This window comes from Squalius cephalus, assembly GCF_949319135.1.
Source record: "Squalius cephalus genome assembly, chromosome: 3".
NCBI lineage: Eukaryota > Metazoa > Chordata > Actinopteri > Cypriniformes > Leuciscidae > Squalius > Squalius cephalus.
In genome coordinates, this window is record NC_137124.1 from 6,460,481 (window position 1) to 6,481,123 (window position 20,643).

At 40.0% G+C, this 20,643-nt stretch overlaps 1 protein-coding gene across 1 annotated transcript; it reads right to left on the reverse strand.

Moving 5' to 3' along the window:
• Positions 1-17,689: 17,689 nt before the first annotated feature.
• On the reverse strand, positions 17,690-19,557 carry LOC307155404 (C-type mannose receptor 2-like). Its single transcript, XM_079866006.1, has 4 exons — positions 19,431-19,557; positions 19,242-19,280; positions 18,769-19,149; positions 17,690-18,604 (listed from the first exon to the last, which is right to left on the reverse strand). Exons 2-4 carry the CDS (start codon positions 19,276-19,278, stop codon positions 18,237-18,239), a joined length of 786 nt encoding a protein of 261 aa, XP_079722132.1. The 5' UTR covers positions 19,279-19,280; positions 19,431-19,557; the 3' UTR covers positions 17,690-18,236.
• Between the last annotated feature and the right edge of the window lie 1,086 nt (positions 19,558-20,643).

Consider the following 20,643-nt stretch of genomic DNA (forward strand, 5'->3'; position numbering starts at 1 on the left):
GTATGCATCTCTTTCCTTTATTCCAGAGAATTTGATGTTTTGTATCGATTATCTTTGAATTGATTATGAAATTGGCATGATACATTTACCTGACATAATAAATTGTTATATGTGATTATTCTAAATGATCTTGACGTTGTTCATTTAATGGTTAAAAGGAATAGTCAAACATTCGCTCACTTTTAGTGAGGCACAGATATTATTAAAACCTTTTAATTTATGGAGTCAGATGAAATAAACGAGAGAATACATAACTAAATGTATTGTAAATTTAACCAACCAATACTCTGCATGAGTGAGGACAGAGCACGTGATAACCTTCCCCGTGTATTGGCGGACCGGCAGATTGGACCAATATATCGGGCCTTACAAAATGGTGACCTCGAGACGTGATCTCAAAACAGATCAAAACAGATTCACGAGAGACGTCCTTTCCAGCAAGTATTGGGAGTTTAGAATCAACAAGAGGTTTTAACATCTTCTCTTTCTTCCGTGGTTGTGGTAAGTCAATTTTCTTTGCATTCTTAGAAGTGTTGAAGAAATGTTTGCATTGTTTATGGGTAAGCGTGATGCCGCAGCCAGATGAAGAGTGATTAGATTTTAAAGATCTCCTTGTTTTGCCTAAGCAACAGGAAGCAAAACCTAAAGTGAGGATAACATCTTCCAAATTATTAATAACTTGATGAAGAGCCGAAAAAGTAAAGCCTAAAAGTTTTAAAATCAACCGCATGTTTTCAGGCCATTGTTGTATCTGGGCTTGTTAAAGACAAACCAGCAACACGTGAAGAGAATGAGCAAACTAACAGAAAACAGAGAAAGAAAAATCTAAGTTTGTAAACGATCGGAAAACACGTGATTTTATAAATAAAAGGCAGATCGATGCATTGTTTATAAAAAGAAAATTTTGGGAAAACAGGATGATATGATTTACAGGCTAAAAACTCAAATATCAAGGCTAATGCTAAATGCTAAAACCATGCTGCGCTCAAGGCTATTGTCAATGCTAAGCCATGCTGCGCCCAAGGCTAATGCTAAATGCTATTGTCCATGTTGCTTTCAAAACGCTAAAGGCTAACTTTAATGCTAAATGCTAAAGCCATGCTGCGCCCAAAACGCTTAACCCTTGTTTTGTGTCACTGGCTGACTGGGAGGGAAAGTCTCCATTTGCATGAATTGTATGAAACCGAGATTAGAAGTAACAGAATAATCTAAGTAGTCCCATTATTGTGAAATCGTGTACTGATAATGTCCTGTTTACATTATGGGCTGAAAAGGTTGAGCCTACACTGTACAAACTAAGTAGAAAAGGTCTTAACATGGATGCTATTGACAATGAAATTTTCACTTGGTGGAAAGCAGTGGGTAGTAAACAGAAGAAATCAAAACATGGTGAAATAATTGAGGCTTTAAACTTCATAAGTTATAAAAGGCTAAATGAGTCAACAAAATTTATATCTTCGCTCATGGATGCTAAATGTGAAGAAGTGCATTCTAAAAATGCAGAGGCACAAAAGTCTGAGGAAAAGATTCAAGATCTTCAAACACAGCTAGATAAATTACTAGCTGAGCTGTTAGCCCTGACTGAAAAGTGTAAAAATCACAAAGAGACCATTGCAGATCTCAAGGCTAAGCTAAATGCTAAAAGCAAGTCTCCCAAAAAGCTTAACAGCGATTGGGCTAAAAATGTACACTTCTTAGATGAGGCAGCCTGCTCTAATGATCTCGTATCTTTCCAGACAGATGAAGCATGTGATAAAGTTATGAAAAGAGTGCCTGTTTCAGCCCTTAAGGTGGTACGGCACCCAAACGGCACAGAGTCAACCATTCGGCGTCCTTTAACAGTAACTGAATGCAGCTGGTTTAAAGCAGAGATCGGACCATTCCCTTTGAAAGGGCCATTCGAACCATGGTGGAGACGCATTGTTAGTCTAAAACATGCATTTCAGCTCGAACCAAAAGATATTTGGCAAATTGTTATCAGCTCAATTCCAGATGTTCTGAACTATAAGATACCACAGGTTTTGATGACGGGCACCATTATGCAGTCAATGCATCAAAATGAGCCTGAGAGCGAAATCTTGAATAGACTAAAACAATGCCTTCGCGAGCTGCGTGGTTGTAGTCCTGTTGGATGGGAATTGATTTTCAATCGGAAACAGAGTACTGAAGAATCGTTTGAGACATATGCAGAAAATATGTTTGAACTTTTTGAGGAGTATTCTGGAATTGAAGGTGTTAACCACAACAATGTAGTTCTCCTTGAATTCCTGCTTACAAATGCAGGGCCGCGTGTACAGCAATCACTCATGTGTGGTGCTTCTCCAGCAAAAAATACATTCGAAGGTATTGTTAGCTGGGCAACAAGAATTGAGTCACGGAAACAAATGCATGGTGAGGTAGCTGTGTTAGAATGTCATGAAAATCCTCCATCTACAGGAGAATTCAGAAAGCCACACTGTGGCAAACTGAACAGATTCTGTAATTCCTGTCACAAAACAGGCCATACAGAGGAAAAGTGTTGGTCACTTGGCAGAGGCAGACCTCCACCCTATTTCATAAAACGCAGACAATCACAATCTAATGACACGAACCAGCACTCAGCAAGTAACCAAAGCTCAAATGCATCTAAAACTCTTACTGACCTGACAACTTTGGTCACTCAAGGCCCTCAGCTATTAGCGTCATTTGCTAGTTGGGTAGCAGCCCAATAGCAAATAGCTTAATAGTTTAACATCTAAATTCATTGAACCTGTCTGCATTTTCAAAATTTGAAATTGTGCTTAACACATCGTGCACATAGAACACAATTTGGTTGTTTGTGCTACAACATGCACATAGGCTAATTTAAAGTTTATTCTTTAACACAGGATTGCTTTACTGTAAGTGTATTTGAAATACTTAAGCAAAGGTGATATAGATGTTGTATTCTATTGTTTTGCTGTGGGAGTATTTGGAACACTTAGGTAAAAAGGTTGTAGATGTTGTATTCTAGGCCATGTATCCGGTGTAAACTGAATTAAACATGTGTGTCTATGCTAAATTTGGTGGCTATAATGTGATTCACAATGAATTTTGAAAATCAGAAACAGCGAACGCATCTGTGTCTGTGTCTGTTATTTTGTACGTGTGAATACGGCAAATCTCAGATGTTTAGCCAATTACCTCTGTTTTGAGAATCAGACTGGCGAGATTGTGTCGTGCATCCTTAGGAGAAGGACTGCAAAGCGATATAGTTTCCCTGATCTATAAACGGAAAATATAAAGTAAGAGTAAATAGAAGAATCAAACGTTAAAATGGCCATTTAAAAAGACTAAATGAGAAGAAAGGGTATTTGAAACCTAGCAAAGGAAAAAAAGAAAAACAGCGAATGTACATCTTATCAGCCCTGAGCCAAAAAGCCTTTTAATATTCAAATGTATTGACATGAGAACAAGCAGAGATTTGACCAGGTGTTAAGTTGTTCCAGAGACTCTTCAGAGACTGAAAACAATATAATTTGACTTGTATTGTTAAAGAATAATTATATTATAACTTGAATTATAATAAACATTATATTACACTCGCCGAGCAGGACAATAATTGGAGAAGTGTGACTTTCGTCATTAAAATTGAATTTCTGAAACAGAATTTCATTTGTGTGCTACCCAGTGCCAAAAAGGGGCGGGGTATGCCTTTATTTTTCACCGTTAGAAAACACGGCTAGAATTGTGGCACAGGTAATAGCAAACCAAATTGTGCAACAACTAAAATGTAATCTAATCAGAGAAGTAAATTTACAAGGAGGGTACCACAGTTTTTTGCAGGTCAAAAAATATCTGCACTAACTAAAATGTGTGAACGACACCATAAACAGATCTGGCCGTAATGAGAGAAAGCAATGAGCATTGCACATGCAGCGGACTGAAGGCTGAACTGGAAAAGCAGCTTCAGGTGTCACAACACACTGAAACAACAGCAACAATTCAGACTTGGTCAATGAAACTCGGTTTCATGTGACATCTGGAATTAAAATTCGTCTGAATTTAATGTTTTTGAAATATTGGAATTATCTGTGGTTCGCTCTCCTCTGTTTTCTGTCTCAGGCTTAGGCTACTTCTGCAAAATGGTGGAGCCCACCTGGAGCAAATCCAGGACAGCGGAATTGAGACTCGGGAGATGGGTGAAAAGACATTACAAAAGGCCTTTTCACACGTCACACTATCACATTACTGCAAAAATATGGCCTCCCAGTATAGAACTGGAACTAAATTTGCAACACAATTGTTATAGATTAGAGTACACCCATCTCCTAGAAGTGAACACTGAACACACACCTCCATCACTATACACTGCACATCATACGAAGATGTGTCATCTTCACACAAACAGATCCAGATAGCTTCACACACACAGGGTAAAGCTGATCTCATGATCATGGTCTAACAGAGACACAGAGAATAGCATACGCTATTCACAACAAACTGCCAACTAATGTAACACACATGGACAACTGAATGGCTACAGTCACAAATCAAGACAAATTCTAAGGCAGACCTGCCATTAAATTTCAAATTCTATGATTGTTGGTGGGAGTTGGAAGATCAGAGGGCCCCTGATTTCTCAACTTACCACTAATAACAGAAACATAATTAAAATGGATAAGTACCAATTCAATCAAGTACAAAAATTTACAATTCAACTCTGTCATAATCTGTGACTTAGCCAGATCAATAAACACACTCTCTCACAGACACACACACACACAGCAACACACACACACACAAAAACACTCTCACAGACAAAAACACACTCTGACATTCTAAAAAATACTCACACACAAACACACAAAACCATTGATTGGTTTACACCGACCTCTTGCTGCATTTCTGAAACCTATTTTGATTTCTGCATATTTTTCCTTTGAGTAATTCAGAAAAACATTTCTGAAACTTATTTTGATTTTAATTTCTGAAACTTATTTTGATTTTAATTTCTGAAACTTATTTTGATTTTAATTTCTGAAACTTATTTTGATTTAAATTTTCTGAAACTTATTTTGATTTCTGCTTATTTGTATATTGTCCATTTTACTCGCAACAATGTTTTTGGACATCAATTCAACTGAATCTCTATGTTTGGTTACACCAAAATTTCGCTGACACTCTTCATGAAATGTTGTTTTAACCTAGCACTGGTTGTTTTTTTAGAATGTCATTTATTTAAATGTTTCTAAGAACAGGGTAAGAGCTTGTAAGATCTTCCTTTGTCCTTCCTTGACCCTCTATAGGAGTATTATTGGCATGGTAATTAAAAATCAGGTAATTAATGAGACCAAATGTACCACTCACATTTGCTGACATGAACATGGTATTTTACATTGAACATGACATGATTTTGCTTTATTGCATTATGCGTTCCTATGCATTTCCTTACGACTGTAAGTTCATATATGTGCTCAATCGTGAAGCGGACATTTAAGATGCTTTTCAGGTGTCAAAGGAGAACCCCTTCATCCACTGAGGTCTGCCCAGACCACCGTACCGCTGGAGGTGACAGGGTGGGTCAAGGAGGGTCAGATCATCATCGTGGAGAAGGTGCCAGGGAAGCGGAAGTTTCTCCATGAAGGAATGACACGTCAACTGATCAAGTCACAAGAGGTCCAGATTGACTCTATGAACTTTGCTCACGTCACAGGATTACAGGAAGAGAACCTGAACGCATTCATCCACCTGCTGGACTCAAGCAACATACACCTGGTGAGAACAGGTGTTCTGCAGGTGAACACAGCCCACTGAGATTCTACAGATGCCAATATTGCAAAGACAATTTTTGTGCTACATCTTCAAGGATTATAGCAAACGTCTTACTGTGACCCCGTACGTGTTCATCAGAATGTGACCCACGGGATCAAGGAGGGAATCTGTAAGACTGGAAATACTGGTTGAGGCCTGGTCTGAGACAAAGGGCTAATTACCATTTGACCTCCCCATACGACCTCACTTCCGCAAACTACTAAGAACTCACACAAGAATATGGTTTAATGTGAATTCTTATCATTGACTGTTATGTTGTTGGTGTCATTTGAAATGTCTCAAAGTGAGTGGTACAGATATCTCATATCCAGATAGATAAAATAAAAGGTAATAAGGTTTTAAGAGTTTATGGATAACTGACTTACAAAGGAAGGTGGTCTCTCAAGCAAATGGTCACCACCCCCATGAAGGTGGGACCACTGCATGCAAATTTCTTTTGTTAGTACATGTTTCCTTGTGAAAGGTTTGTGTATATGGGCCATTCTACAGAATTGGTGCAAACTGCTGTCCCTCATCCAAAAAACACATTTGAAAAGCATTTAATTATTAAAATCTTAGATGTTTACTAAGATCCTTCAATTATCTATTGAAACCCACAATAATATTTAAGATATCAGTAAGCTTTACATATATAAAATCATTATTTATGGGCTACTTTCAATTAGGAGGTGGCTGTCCCAAACCCTAACCCCTAAATTTCAACTTGTGAAAATTATATTGAAAAAATTTTTGCAAATTTTTCCATTCTTGTTTTAAAAAATATATTTTTGTTTTCTTTTAAAAAATGAAGTTAAAAAAAATATTTATTTTATTTTTTATTTTTAAATCATGAAACTTTATCTAAAAAAACTTGTCCCGCATTTTCATGTCACTACCAAAACAGTGAATGTTGTAGTCCATTGGCTGAGACTGATTTTAACCACAGCCCTACATTTTTGATCAGGAAATATTCCTGTGTCCCTCTCTCTCATGTGCTATATGGTGAGTAGATTGATCCCATCATTTTGAAGTAAATGTGTTCTAAAGTCTAAAAATCTGTGTTGTAACTTTAAGGAATGTCACTACCAAACTCATTTTTTCTGCTATTGAGAAAACTTTTTTGGATGTTATTCCATAAAATTTAGTTGTTATATGTGTTCAACTGTTCTGACCAGTGATTGCTAACCATGTGCTGATTAGCATCTTCGAGCTAGGCTCAAAAGTATCTAAAATTGTCACTACCAAAACAGTCACAACCGTAACATGTCTTGAAGTTTCGGTTGTGACATTATTGTTTTGGTAGTGACAAAAGGGAACACATAATCCTTTATTTGGAGGAATAAACTACATTTTAGTACAGTTATGCAAATAATTACTACTGTAGTATGTTTTAGTAGTGTTTTAGTATGCAAGATTCTGTTAAAATTCTGTAATGTGATGAGGTTACAATTACTTAAGGTTGCAGTCCATGATACTAGCTTAGGTGTAAGGTTGTTGTCAGTAATGTTAATTTCTATGATTAACTTGACAGGGAGAATGACAGAAAACACCAACATGACAAAAAAAAAAAAAAAAAAAAAAACTACAACAGAGAGACAGAGAGAATACAAACAAAGGTTGAGGGAAGACCCAGTGAAGTACGAGGAATACTTAAAGGATTAGTTCACTTTAAAAAAAACTTTTGCTGATAATTTACTCACCCCCATGTCATCCAAGATGTCCATGTCTTTCTTTCTTCAGTCGAAAAGAAATTAAAGTTTTTGATGAAAACATTCCATGATTTTTGTCAATATTATGGACTTCAATGGGCCCCAAACGGTTCAAGGTCCAAATGACAGTTTCAGTGCAGCTTCAAAGGGCTTTAAACGATACCAGACGATGAATAAGGGTCTTATCTAGCGAAACGATCGGTCATTTCAAAAATAAATAAAAAAGTTTAAGTTTTATAAGCACAAATGCTCGCCTTGCTCTGTTCTTCTTGCTTCTGTTTTCATCAAAAACCTTAATTTCTTTTTGACTGAAGAAAGAAAGACATGGACATCTTGGATGACATGGGGGTGAGTAAATTATCAGCAGAAGTTTTTTTAAAAGTGAACTAATCCTTTAAGGAAAGAAAGAGAAAGAAATAAGAAACAAAGGGAAGGGAAGGAGGAAAGTTGAAGAGTATCAGTGAATTATCTGACAGGGAGCAAAGACAGGTCAGAAAAGCATGGAGGAAAAGACAGAAAAGACACAGGATGATGGTGAAAAGACAAAAAGAGGTGGAGACATTTTGCAGGGCTTCCACACCACCTAGCACTTCCAGTGAGGGTGATCAGACACCAGTACACACACACACACACACACACACACACACACACACACACACACACACACACACACACACTTCAGTGGTTCTGGAGATTTATCTGAATGAGGAAAATTATTCTGAAATTAATGTTTTATGTAAACACACACACACACACACACACACACACACACACACACACACACACACACACACAGTTCAGTGGTTCTGGAGATTTATCTGAATGACTCAAACAAAATGTTGAAAATGTGAAAATAAAACAAAGTGGTTCTGAAACAGTCTACATTGTAAGTTGTTGTTGTTTTTTAGGAAGAAAAATCTATGAGCATACCTCTTCTCACTTGCACCTCAAGACCCAAAGTATAGAATAGCTCTAGGTGTGCTTATAAGATCTTTACTGTCAGATGTGTGTCTGCTATATTTACTGACTGCATATGTGCATCATAGTTATTTATTTATATTAACATAAAATGTGGACAGTCTGATTCAGCCATGGCAAACTAAGTATTGTGGTCACTACCAAAACATTACTGTCACTACCAAAAATGTGAAGTCACTACCGTAACATGGGATGTTTTGTCAAAAATAAAGTATATTGAATTATCAACTAAGATGTTATGATAGTGTTTGGTTCAATGCATATTCAAACTAATGAATCCTTAACTTTGAAATCAGTATGATAAATTTTATGCCTTCTACAAAGAAAGATTGGATTAAAAATACAACAAATCTCATAAATTACATTTAAAATATTATTAAAATTATAACCTTTATTGATTTAACCTGTAAAAATATTTTTTTAAAATAGAAAAAATATATATTTATAAGGTAGATGTAAACAAAATCTTAATAGGTCATTATAAGCCTTCTTAATAAATTATTTAATATTGTGTTTCGGTAGTGACAAATTTGGGGAGAAGGAAAATATTCCAGGATTTTCTAAAAATACAATATGAGAATTAACTGCACAATTACTAGAAAAGCGTACCTTGGATATTATACAATTTACATACATGCAAAATTTGTGTAAAAAAACAAAAAAATTTCAAGATGTTTCCAACTCTGACTTTGCACCAATTCTGTAGAATGGCCCATATAAGGAGATGCAGCAGAGAGTTCGGGGCCTTTTCTGTATTTCAGATCGGTCCGTTAGGCTGAGAGATATAGATCTCTCAGCCTCATGTATTGCTTAATGTTGGGTATGCATCTCTTTCCTTTATTCCAGAGAATTTGATGTTTTGTATCGATTATCTTTGAATTGATTATGAAATTGGCATGATACATTTACCTGACATAATAAATTGTTATATGTGATTATTCTAAATGATCTTGACGTTGTTCATTTAATGGTTAAAAGGAATAGTCAAACATTCGCTCACTTTTAGTGAGGCACAGATATTATTAAAACCTTTTCATTTATGGAGTCAGATGAAATAAACGAGAGAATACATAACTAAATGTATTGTAAATTTAACCAACCAATACTCTGCATGAGTGAGGACAGAGCACGTGATAACCTTCCCCGTGTATTGGCGGACCGGCAGATTGGACCAATATATCGGGCCTTACACCACACTCAAATTACACACTGAAAATTACTGACACAAGAAAGAGGAAAGAATAAATGAAGTTCCTAAACGCAAGTTAGGGAGGAGTGAGCCCATCTAATCTTTCAATCAACAGCCTGAGTATATAAGCAGCCGCTTACCTCTCTCTAGCATCAAGCTGTTCCAGTATGCGGTATTGCCGCACGGAATAATGTCCGACATCCCGGAAATCCAGCTCTTTCCTTCAGACGACGAACTGACAAGTCTTCCTGAGACACCGACAGTCACTCCCCGCGTAAGATCGGATCTTACGGATCCAAATACGGATAATCTTCATGAGCGTTCTGGCCGGGAAATCCAGCGCTCATATAAACCACGTTCCAAAAGGCAACGCTCTCCTCCACCTTCAAGATCGCCAGTTTTAACTGAGCCTCGTCAATCTTCTCAGACTTCATCACTCCATTCTACCGCTGCTATTACACCGATTCCACCCATATCAAAATGTTCAGTCAACAGCCTACGTCAAGTCCTTTCCAGCTCCGGAATCCATTTCTCCCGCAGATCATCAAAAGCTCAACTCTACGATCTTTTCATCGGTTCCGTCAGTTCCAGCATTTCAACAAACACTTCAACAGCTCATAAAAGCAAGACTCGCCCCTCTTCTACCTCCGTTTCTCTCCCGGTCCGGCGTTCTGAACCCACACAATCCCAACGCGCCGATTCGAAGGCCGCCGGCGCTGCCAGTGCCACGGCTCGCGCTTCCTTGTCCGCCGGTATTTCCACCCGGCCAACAACAGCGGCCGCAAAAAACAGTTCCGCTTCTTCTCCAGTTCTCACAAACTTCTTGCAGTCAGCCCCACTCTTCAGGCAAGAACCAAACTTACAAACACGTTCTACTGCACTTCCCTCTGCTTCTCCAGTTCTCTCTAATCTTCTTTATAATAACCCTTGTGCCAGGTCACCCTCACAGACAGTTACTTTTTTCTCACCCTCAAACCAACCTACTCAGATAGCGGATCCTAGCGCGAGGTTGCCTTCGCTAGCCATCCCCCCTCCTCTTTCCTTCCATTCCAATTCACCTCAATCCTTTCTTCCCCCTTCTATCCTCCAGTTGCCTCCCAATTTCCTTCCCAGTACACATCCGAGCGTGAGGTTGCCTCCGCAAAGGATTTCTCCACCTTTTTTCCCCACAAACCCTCTACCTCTCATTCCAGCCCATGCCAGCCATCTTGGACACCAGTCAGTAATGGGACCCTCTGATCAACATTCATCAACTTTTCTCAACGCTAACACTTGCTCTTCAGATACCATCCGCTTGCCAGCCCATTCTCTCTCCACAGCAGTCCATCTTCCAGCTCCTCCCAACGCAGTCGCCATGGAACCACCTCCAGTCTCAGCCCATCTCCGTTCACTAATTCTATCAGGTGCAGATATTGATCTTCCTTCTCTACTGACTTCTGTCCCTCTCAATGAATCCCACCGCTCTTTTGACTGCGGCCCATTAACCATCAATCTAAAAAATTCCATCCAACCTTCAAAACGAGTTCTCACACTCGCAGAATTCTGCATTGCTTTTGCCAGATACACAGAAGTAATTTGCACTTCATTTCCAGCCAGACGCAAGGAATTAAACGACTACCTCTCCATCATAGCAGAGCTCAGTCTCTCTTTCGGAGGTAGTCATTTTTATACATACCATAAGCTTTTTTCAGCTAAATGCACCGCCCGTGTCACCCACTGGAACCAGTGTCCTTACTGGGGAGCCTTGGATCTTGAACTGTATAACAGAGTCTTCTTAGGGGTTCGAAGCCTTTCTTGTGCTATCTGCAGGTCTATCATTCATTCTACTTCAGAATGTCCCCAAACCAGCCCAGATCTTCCAACCCATCCAACTCCATTCCAAGAAAAATCCACTTCACATGTCCCTCAATCAAGGAATGACCGTAACCAGATTTTTACCTCAGTCTCAGGCAGACAAGTGTGCAACAGCTTCAATTCATCAGGCTGCAACAGACAACGATGCCGCTTCCTCCATGTCTGTAATTTCTGTGGCGGAGCTCACGCCCGTTCCATTTGCCCTGTGCGCCGCTCCTCAGCTAACCTTAATAAAAAATTTCAAAAGTACCTCTCTAGTCCAATCATTATTTCCTCATTAGCTAGAGAACTAGACAACTATCCAGACAAAAACTTCACCCAGTTTCTTCTTTCAGGCCTGAAAGAAGGTTTTGACCCCGGCCTGGAAAGCATACCTGATTCCAGCCTGATCTGCAACAATCTGCAATCCGCGATAGCCGAACCCGATATAGTGGAAGCCCTCATTAAAAAAGAACTAGATTCAGGATTCATGATCGGTCCTTTTGATTTTCCACCTTTCGAATTATTCCGTATAAGTCCTATCGGAGTAGCCACCAGAAAATTTTCCGGCAAAAAACGAATGATCATCGATCTCTCTGCTCCTCATGGAAGTTCCCAACCCAGCATCAATAGCCTAATTCCGCTAGATGAATTCTCACTGCACTACCACGACATAGACCAAGCAATCACTCTCATTAAAAACGCCAGTTTCGGAGCCTGGCTAGCAAAGGTTGACATTACATCTGCCTTTAAAGTCATGCCAATTCACCCAGATTTCTGGCACCTTTTCGGCATTCGTTGGAACGAAAAATACTACTTCGCAGTACGTCTAACTTTCGGCTGTAAAAGCAGTCCCAAAATATTTGACATGCTTTCAGAAGCACTCTGCTGGATCCTACAAAACAATTATGCAATCCCATACCTCATCCATCTCCTCGACGACTTCCTCGTCATCTCACCAAGTAATTTTCCCCCAGCAAAACACCTAACCGTCATCCAAACAGTGTTTTCCAAACTAGGAGTTCCCCTCTCTCTTGAGAAAACCGAAGGCCCATCTACATCATTGGAATTTCTTGGAATCCTCCTAGACTCTGTCAAATTCCAAGCTTCTCTCCCCAAAGAAAAAATAGATCGCATAATCACAATCGCATCAAATTTGCTGGAAGCTAACCATTGCAGCAAGCGTGATCTGCTTTCTCTCTTAGGCCACCTAAATTATGCAATGCGCATAATTCCCCAAGGCCGGCCTTTCATTTCACACCTGCTAACTCTCGCTACCTCAGCATCAGGTCTAGAAAACATAATTTCACTAAGCCAACCATGTCGGGCAGACTTGAAATTATGGATCACGTTCCTCAAGCAATGGAATGGAATTACCTTTTTCTACAACGACTTTTTGTCCCGACCTTGCGACATCACCCTGTTCACTGACGCCGCCCCCTCCACAGGTTTTGGAGGTTTCTACAGAGGACGTTGGTTTGCTTCAACCTGGCCTCCTGAGCTCTCTAATACACCTCAAACTGTCGAATCAACTGCCCTGTTCGAGCTATATCCCATAGTAGTAGCAGCCTATCTATGGGGATCCGAATGGTCAACAAAAAACATCCTGTTCCACTGTGATAATTCTGCCACCGTTCACTGCATCAACAAGAGCCGTTCTAATGCTCCAAAAATCATGCCCTTTCTAAGACGTCTCATTTGGATCTCTGCCTGTCACCAGTTTGTCATTAAAGCTGAACATATTCCAGGTCACCAAAATCAAATAGCTGATGCTTTATCCCGTTTTCTTTTTCAGAAATTCAGAACATTGGCTCCGGAAGCAGACTCCGATCCAACTCCAGTTCCACCTTATTCAGAACTCATATTCCTCTAGACCATCCCCTCAGATATCTCCATACCCTATCCACGAATACCATCTTACAAGCCGTTTCTCCCAGAACACTCCAAACCTACTGGACAGCTTGGGGTTCCTTCAAAAACTTCCACAGAGCTCACAACATGGTTTTTCCTGAGTTTTCCCTCCTCTCAATATCCTCATTCATCACAAACCTCCATCACACCAGTTTAATTCAACCAGGATCAATCAAAGTCTACCTTAGCGGAATTCATTTATTTTTCAAGCTCCTCCATGGCCAACAGTGCCCCAACATTTCGAATCCTCAGATATCCCTCCTCATCAAAGGTTTACAAAAAACCAATCCCCCTCGTCCAGACTCTAGACAACCTTTAACCATCGACATTCTTAGCATCTGCCTAACCACTCTCCGCTCAGGTCTTTTTTCTCCCAACAAAACAAGAACCCTAGACGCCATGTTCAATTTGGCTTTCTTTGGTTTCCTCAGAGTCTCAGAATTCACCACCAACTCAAAATTCAACCCATCCATCCATCCTACATTCTCCGACCTTCAAATAATAAACCATGACACCATACGTTTCAACATCAAACAAAGCAAAACCGATCAATTGAAACATGGTCATTCGATTTTCATTTTCAATTTGCCAACCCCTATCCAACCATACCAGTCCTTAAACCTTTTTCTTCACCAGAGGAAATCCCAAATCACCTCTTCTCTCGACCCCCTTTTCATCGATGATAAAAACCTCCCTGCCTCCAGACATTGGTTTCAAAAGAACCTCAAATCCATCCTCAACAGTTCCGGCATCCCAACCAAACATTTCTCTTCACATTCCTTCCGAATAGGTGCAGCCACTACAGCAGCGCAAAGGGGCCTTTCCGATCACCAAATCAAAATGCTGGGTCGATGGTCGTCCCACGCCTTTGAAACATATGTTCGTTCAGATCTGCATAACATTAGACAAGCACAACAAACACTAGCATCCTTCTGAGTCCGGACCGCTTCTCCCTACTATTTGCATCTTCCCGCTTACCTAGCCCCGCAGGGCGTGCATTCATCTGGATGCAGTGAGAGCTCTCCCTTTTCAGATGCGTGTGACATACCACTCCTGGAGTGGGGTCTCCCATCTGAATCGCCGTGTGGGCTCCCCCATCCAGATGCATCGTAGGCTCTCCCGTTCGACTCGCTGTGTGGGCTCCCCCATTTTGATCACAGAGTTGAACTCCCTATTTATAAACATGGGGGAGGGCTCTCTCCTTCGAAATGCAGCGGGAGCTCTCCCGGTCGAATCGCAGTATGAGCCTTCCTTTCGGGCGCCGCGGGGGCTCTCCCTTTCCGAATCGCTGTGTGACCCTTCATGGTTTTTTTTTAATCATGGAGGCTCTCCCGTTCGGATCGCAGTGTGGGCCCTCCTATCCGAAAAGAGGACTGGAGGTACCAAGGATCGCACGTCCCTCGAGCGCGACTGGCCATTTATGTTTGTGTGATCTAAGCCCCCTGCGTCAGTAGGACGGTAGTTCTGCATTTCCTCTGTATACCGTAGGCTCCCTCTTGCTGCGTAGGGAGTTTCGCTTCAGATATTGGTGGCCTGTTTGCCTTTAGGGACGAGGACCCCTTCCCTCGTTCGTGACATCTGGAGGACCTATGTTCTTTAACTCCATGGGGCTCCATGTCATGGATGCGGCAGGGCGTTCTCCAACCTCGTACTCAAACCTCCAGTCCCAAGATACTCCCGCAGGAGTAATTTCTGAAAGTCACTGCCGCAGCAGTACAGCGGTGAGATGTACCCCAGTAAAATGTCCACAAGCTCATTTCGTTCCAGGCACACTCTTTCATACACAGCTCCCGCCGGAGCTCCACTCATAGCCCCACATGGTGGGCATAGTAGGGAGACGCAGTCCAGCCAGAGTTACCACAGGAGCCCCGTTAAACATCCCTGCTGCAGCAGCGTCCATCCATGCCCCATATAGCTTTAAATTTCCACTTTTTTTGGGGGGGGGGGGGGTAGAATGTTTTAAAGCTCTTAGGCATACTGTATTTTCTAAGTTTCTTAATTATTTGATCATGCTATTCTAACTTGCTGTCCCAAATTTATTCAACACTTTTGGGGGGTATATCAGAGCTCGAGTTGAAGCTGCTTCATCGAGCCCCTCTTCAGTGGACAGCAAGCCAAATAAGTTTAACCTAATATCTGAAAGATTTTATGGGCAAGCAAACTCGTTAAATGAAGTTCCTAAACGCAAGTTAGGGAGGAGTGAGCCCATCTAATCTTTCAATCAACAGCCTGAGTATATAAGCAGCCGCTTACCTCTCTCTAGCATCAAGCTGTTCCAGTATCCCTCCACCTCCCCAAACTCCACCTTCATCTCCGGTACCTTGCCCTTCAATTATCATATCCTACATTTAGCCACTGGGGGGTATATCAGAGCTCGAGTTGAAGCTGCTTCATCGAGCCCCTCTTCAGTGGACAGCAAGCCAAATAAGTTTAACCTAATATCTGAAAGATTTTATGGGCAAGCAAACTCGTTAAACAGAATAATAAGAACTATCTCTCAGCTCGTCATTTCATACTCTGGAATATTTGGCCTTCTGGTGTTCTGGCCGACACTCCTGAGTGAACCTGATAAACCCAGAATTAGCACTGAGCGTCTACCCATTATCCTCACTTCACTGTCTTTAAAGTTAAGTGAATGGGTTAAATAAGTTATTTGTTGGAAAAGTTAAAACATTAAATACATTAAAGGCAGGGTAGGTAGGATTTTTCTAAAAAAAAAAAAACATTCCAAATTTGTTTAAACTGTCTTTATATACCAATACATAATTAAAATGTAAGTACTCTGAAAAAGAGAGTATAAAAATAGAGTGTCTTTAGACCTCTCACGACTGTTGTAAACACAGCTAATTATTTCCATTCACTCCACCCCCTCCCTTCTGGGCTCCTTCCAAAGCCACGCCCCCAAAACACATGAACGCGCGACGCCAAACGCTCAGGCTCCGCTGGAAGACACATTTATTTACCTGAGATGAGTGGAGAGGAAGGAGCGCAGTGCATGCAGTGACATCATGTCAGAATCACATGTAATAAAATACCTAACTTTATCACTATAAATATAAACAAATAAGATGGCTTTTAGTACTCACTATCAAGCTAGTATATCGATACTGGTAAAGTTTAAAATATACTTTGTTTGATTCGGTAACAAGCTATATTTATAGGTAACGAGCTATATTTATAGCCTAAGGCAAAGTTAAAAACAGGTTGCATTGATACACGTTTTTCCATTACCATCAGTTACACTGTGATGAAGGTGAATTTCGTGTAAGATTCATAACATATATGGTGTTTTGCATGTAAGAGTTTCCACGATGAAAGCATTGTTGACTCTGATGAGGACTACACTCCGGAGACAAGTACCACATCGTCGGTTCGAGGACAGGTCCGGGGTCGAGGGCGAAGCAGAGGAGGTCGTTGCACATTTGTTTGCCTTGTTTGCCTTCGCTGACTGAATATGCAGGTGCTTTGAATTTTGAATGCTCTTTCTCTGCCATAATTTTACTCTTCGTAGGTTCCGCGCCTCTTGCACTCCTCAAATCAAACGGGTGCGCGCGCATATGGGCAGATCTTGTAGCAACAGGGGTGGTAGCCATGGTTGCGAGAGAGAGTGACAGTCGCCCAAACCAATCAATGTTTCGTCCCGGATGGAAATAATGAGCTGTGTTTATTGTAGATTAAAAGGTCTACAGTCACTTGATTTTTATACTCTCTTTTTCAGAGCACTTACATTTTAATTATGTATTGGTATATAAAGACAATTTAAACAATGTTGAAAAAAGTGTTTTAGAAAAATCCTACCTACCCTACCTTAAAGTTAAATTTCAGAAGCTCATGCTGTGTGCTGCCCTCTACTGGTCAGAGTTAATAATTCAGTGAAGCACTCTCTTCAGTATAACTCTGTCAGGCAAGAAAGTCAGAGCTGGATTCATGTTGCTGAATTTATTTCTGATACGCTTCTGCCTTGGAGACTATGTGCCTGTAAGTAATGTGTAAATCATTTTCAATCACTTGCATTGGTAAGGAATGTCATGTTAGAAACGTTTTTGTGTTTTGTAAAATATGTGCTCTGTTAGCTAGCAGTACAGCTGTAGCTAGCTCTGCTTTTTAATTGCTTTGTGACTTGTAGGTGAACTGTGTTTTTCATACAGTAGGCTACATTGCTTGTTTTACGCTTTGATAGGAATTTTGTAGTAACATAGTTATATGTAAGCATATGTTCATGTTTTATGTACTGATTTATATTCTTATTTTGTAATATTTCAGTTTTACAAAACAAAACAACAAGAGGAAACAACTTCAGTAAAATACAAGTCAAGCCTTGTGTGTTTATTGGAGGACTTTTGAATGTTCACTGGCTGATTAGCTTTGCACAAGAGATCGGATTGCAAGGGCAGCAAAACAGGAGTGATTAGAAGAAAGTTGCCAAACCACCAAAACACCAAGATCCCATGAAATCAACTAATGTGACTTTGCTTTGTTTTTTATTTAATTTTTAATTTTTAAAAAAGCCATCTTCTACTTTCTAGTTGACTGCAAGTACATTGGATTGAACAGACTGTGTCAAACATATTGAGTTGTTTCTGGAAGTGACTAAATTTAAAATGTAAATAAAGCCACATATTAAAATTTATTTTGATTTCATGGGATCTTTAAAAACATATATATATATATGATGCACATAAGTTTTTTAAATCTTTTATTAAAAAGACTCATACGATAATCTTCAGTAATAGAAATTATCATTGTAAATTGATATAAGCACATATGAAAACAGTACAAGAAGTGTTTGCCAGTTAAAAAAAAAAAAAAAAACAGCCAGTTATGAAAGAACACAAACATATCCTTCACTCCTCAGATCTGCTGCAGATGAAGTTGAGTTTGTGGTGTTCAGGATGGCTGATCCAGCGCTGATCTCCTCCAGACTGAACTGCTCCAGATCTCACTCCAGACACACAGTCCTCGTCTCCTGTGCCGTTCCCTGGAGCCCAGTTCTGATAGCACACGGTCTCTCCGCTCACCCAGAACCAGAGGCCCACAGTGCAGGAGTGACGTAAACCCAACCACACCGCCTCAGTAGACGCACCTTTAACCACATTCATCACACGACGCTGCATCTTGTCTGAATGAACCGAGACCAGATCCGTATAATTCTGTCTGCAGTATCTCAGAGCTTCAGGCCACGTCAGAGTCTCGTTGATCAGAATCGGTTTATCTGGACACAAAACAAACCACAAGCAAAAACTAGAGAGAGACTGATCAAAAACAACATGCAGAACAAACACTGTGGAGGAATCTGTCATGTCAGACATGTAGCGTGAACTTTAAGATATCTGGAGGTGATGGATGGATTGTGTGTGTTTGTGAGGATCTGCTCACCTTCATGACACACAAAAGGAATTTGGATGTCACAAGAGACGTCATACCATTTACCATGAGTGTTCAGGTTCTTTGGATCGAGCATTATACAGCTTTCAACACTTCCATTATTATTAGGTTCACCAGGAGCCCAGTATCTGAATGAGGAGTCACTCTGATCTGACCACTGCCATTTATCAACACTCGTCCTCTTCAGCCCAATCCAGATATCCCCAACACCATCATTCACACTCTTCTTCAGCTCGTTCATGTCGTTCATGTTGTCAACGGTGGCCAGATCTGTGTAATTCTCTCTGCAGAATCTCTGAGCTTCAGTCCAGGTCTTCAACACGTTTATAAAGTGATACTGACGCTGAACACATTCAGATACGGAGCAGAGAGCTGTGAAAGAGAGCGTTTGATTTAATGCTTTTCATAACAGGGTCAAACCTGATGAAACTATAAACCATAAATAATACAACAAACACACTCACCAATGAGAAGAAGAATCAAATATAGAGTTTGGTCCATTTCTGAGGAAGAAACACAGTGAAAAACTAAAATAATCTCATATTCATCTTATATTAAAACATAATCATATCAGCATAACTTGATTCATAATCGTTGAGACAATAATAACATCTGGAAGTTTAATTGTGTTTGAAGAATGAACATGTTCTTACTTTAGAGGTCGTGTGTTTCTGTCCTGAGTCTGATGTTTCTGTCTGCAGATTTAAACTACGTGATTATTATATCTGCTCTCATCCCTCATTCAGCTCATCACATCATTTGTTTATTTCTTCTAAACCCCTATTTCATATTTTACTTCCTCTATATTTGTGTGTTTGTCCAACTCTTTCCCCTTATTTGCATCTTGACGTCTGTGTCAGTGTGTATCAGTCTATGTTAATATGGACCTTAATCAGAAAATTATATACATATGAAAATTCATAATTTATATTTTAACTTTAATAACTAAACAGTTTCTCTAATGTTATTGCTGGACTGTATTACTCGTGTTACATCCCTGTTGACGAGTGTTTGTGTTTCTCTGTTTTTGGTCACTTTTTATCTGTTTGTGTGTGAACTGAACAATCCACTAATGATCAGATTGATGAGGGTTGAGTTCATTAGTGAAGACTGGTGATACTGGTTACTGAGAGCCTTTAAAACCCCCTGTTTGAGCCTCCAGTCAAAGAGAAAGAAACGTGTGTGAGATGAAGGAGTTTGAGAGAGTTTGGCTGTGTCTGAAATCACAATCTCTCTTAAAGTCGGTACTTATTTTGAATAAGAAATTACTTCATGACCAGTAAAAAAGAATGTTCTATATAGTGTGTGTGTGTGTGTGTGTGTGTGTGTGTGTGTGTGTGTATTATGAATGTAATGCAGACGTACTACATTCACCATGTTGTCATTATCATGTGACCTACCAGCATCAGTTGCGTCGCTTCACTACCATTCATCAATCCTCTCCTGTGGCCTCATGGGATAGTAAAGTGTCCATCATATACACACTTCACAATCTCACAGGAAGAAGCAGGTCATCCGGGTACTTTTTAACAACTCTTTTATGAGTACTGTGAATTCAGACATACTTCTACTGTCACATACTGTCTTCACCTACTATATAGTGATGAATGGGATTTCAGATGTAGCCTTTGTGTTGAGAAGAGGGTTTGAGGGATTAAAAAAGACAAAATGAAGAGAAAGGAAAGATGTTTCCTTGTCACCAGCCCTGGTGTTGAGGAGGAGACACGACAGACATTCACAACAGAGACGAGATAAAGACATTAAAGTGCTCATATCATGCTTTCATTCCCCTGAAGTCCATTAGAAATATGAAAACATATGAAACATATGATGATGATGATATTATTTCAGTGAGATAATGTGAGT

What these genes read in the sequence shown, in the direction of transcription:
- LOC307155404 (XM_079866006.1), bottom strand. Translation starts at nt 19,278, where the DNA reads ATGGACCAAACTCTATATTTGATTCTTCTTCTCATTG. An exon ending in TTTGATTCTTCTTCTCATTG is followed by an intron (nt 19,150 to 19,241) that starts GTGAGTGTGTTT and finishes TCTCTTTCACAG; the next exon opens with CTCTCTGCTCCGTATCTGAA. An exon ending in TCCTTTTGTGTGTCATGAAG is followed by an intron (nt 18,605 to 18,768) that starts GTGAGCAGATCC and finishes TTTTGTGTCCAG; the next exon opens with ATAAACCGATTCTGATCAAC.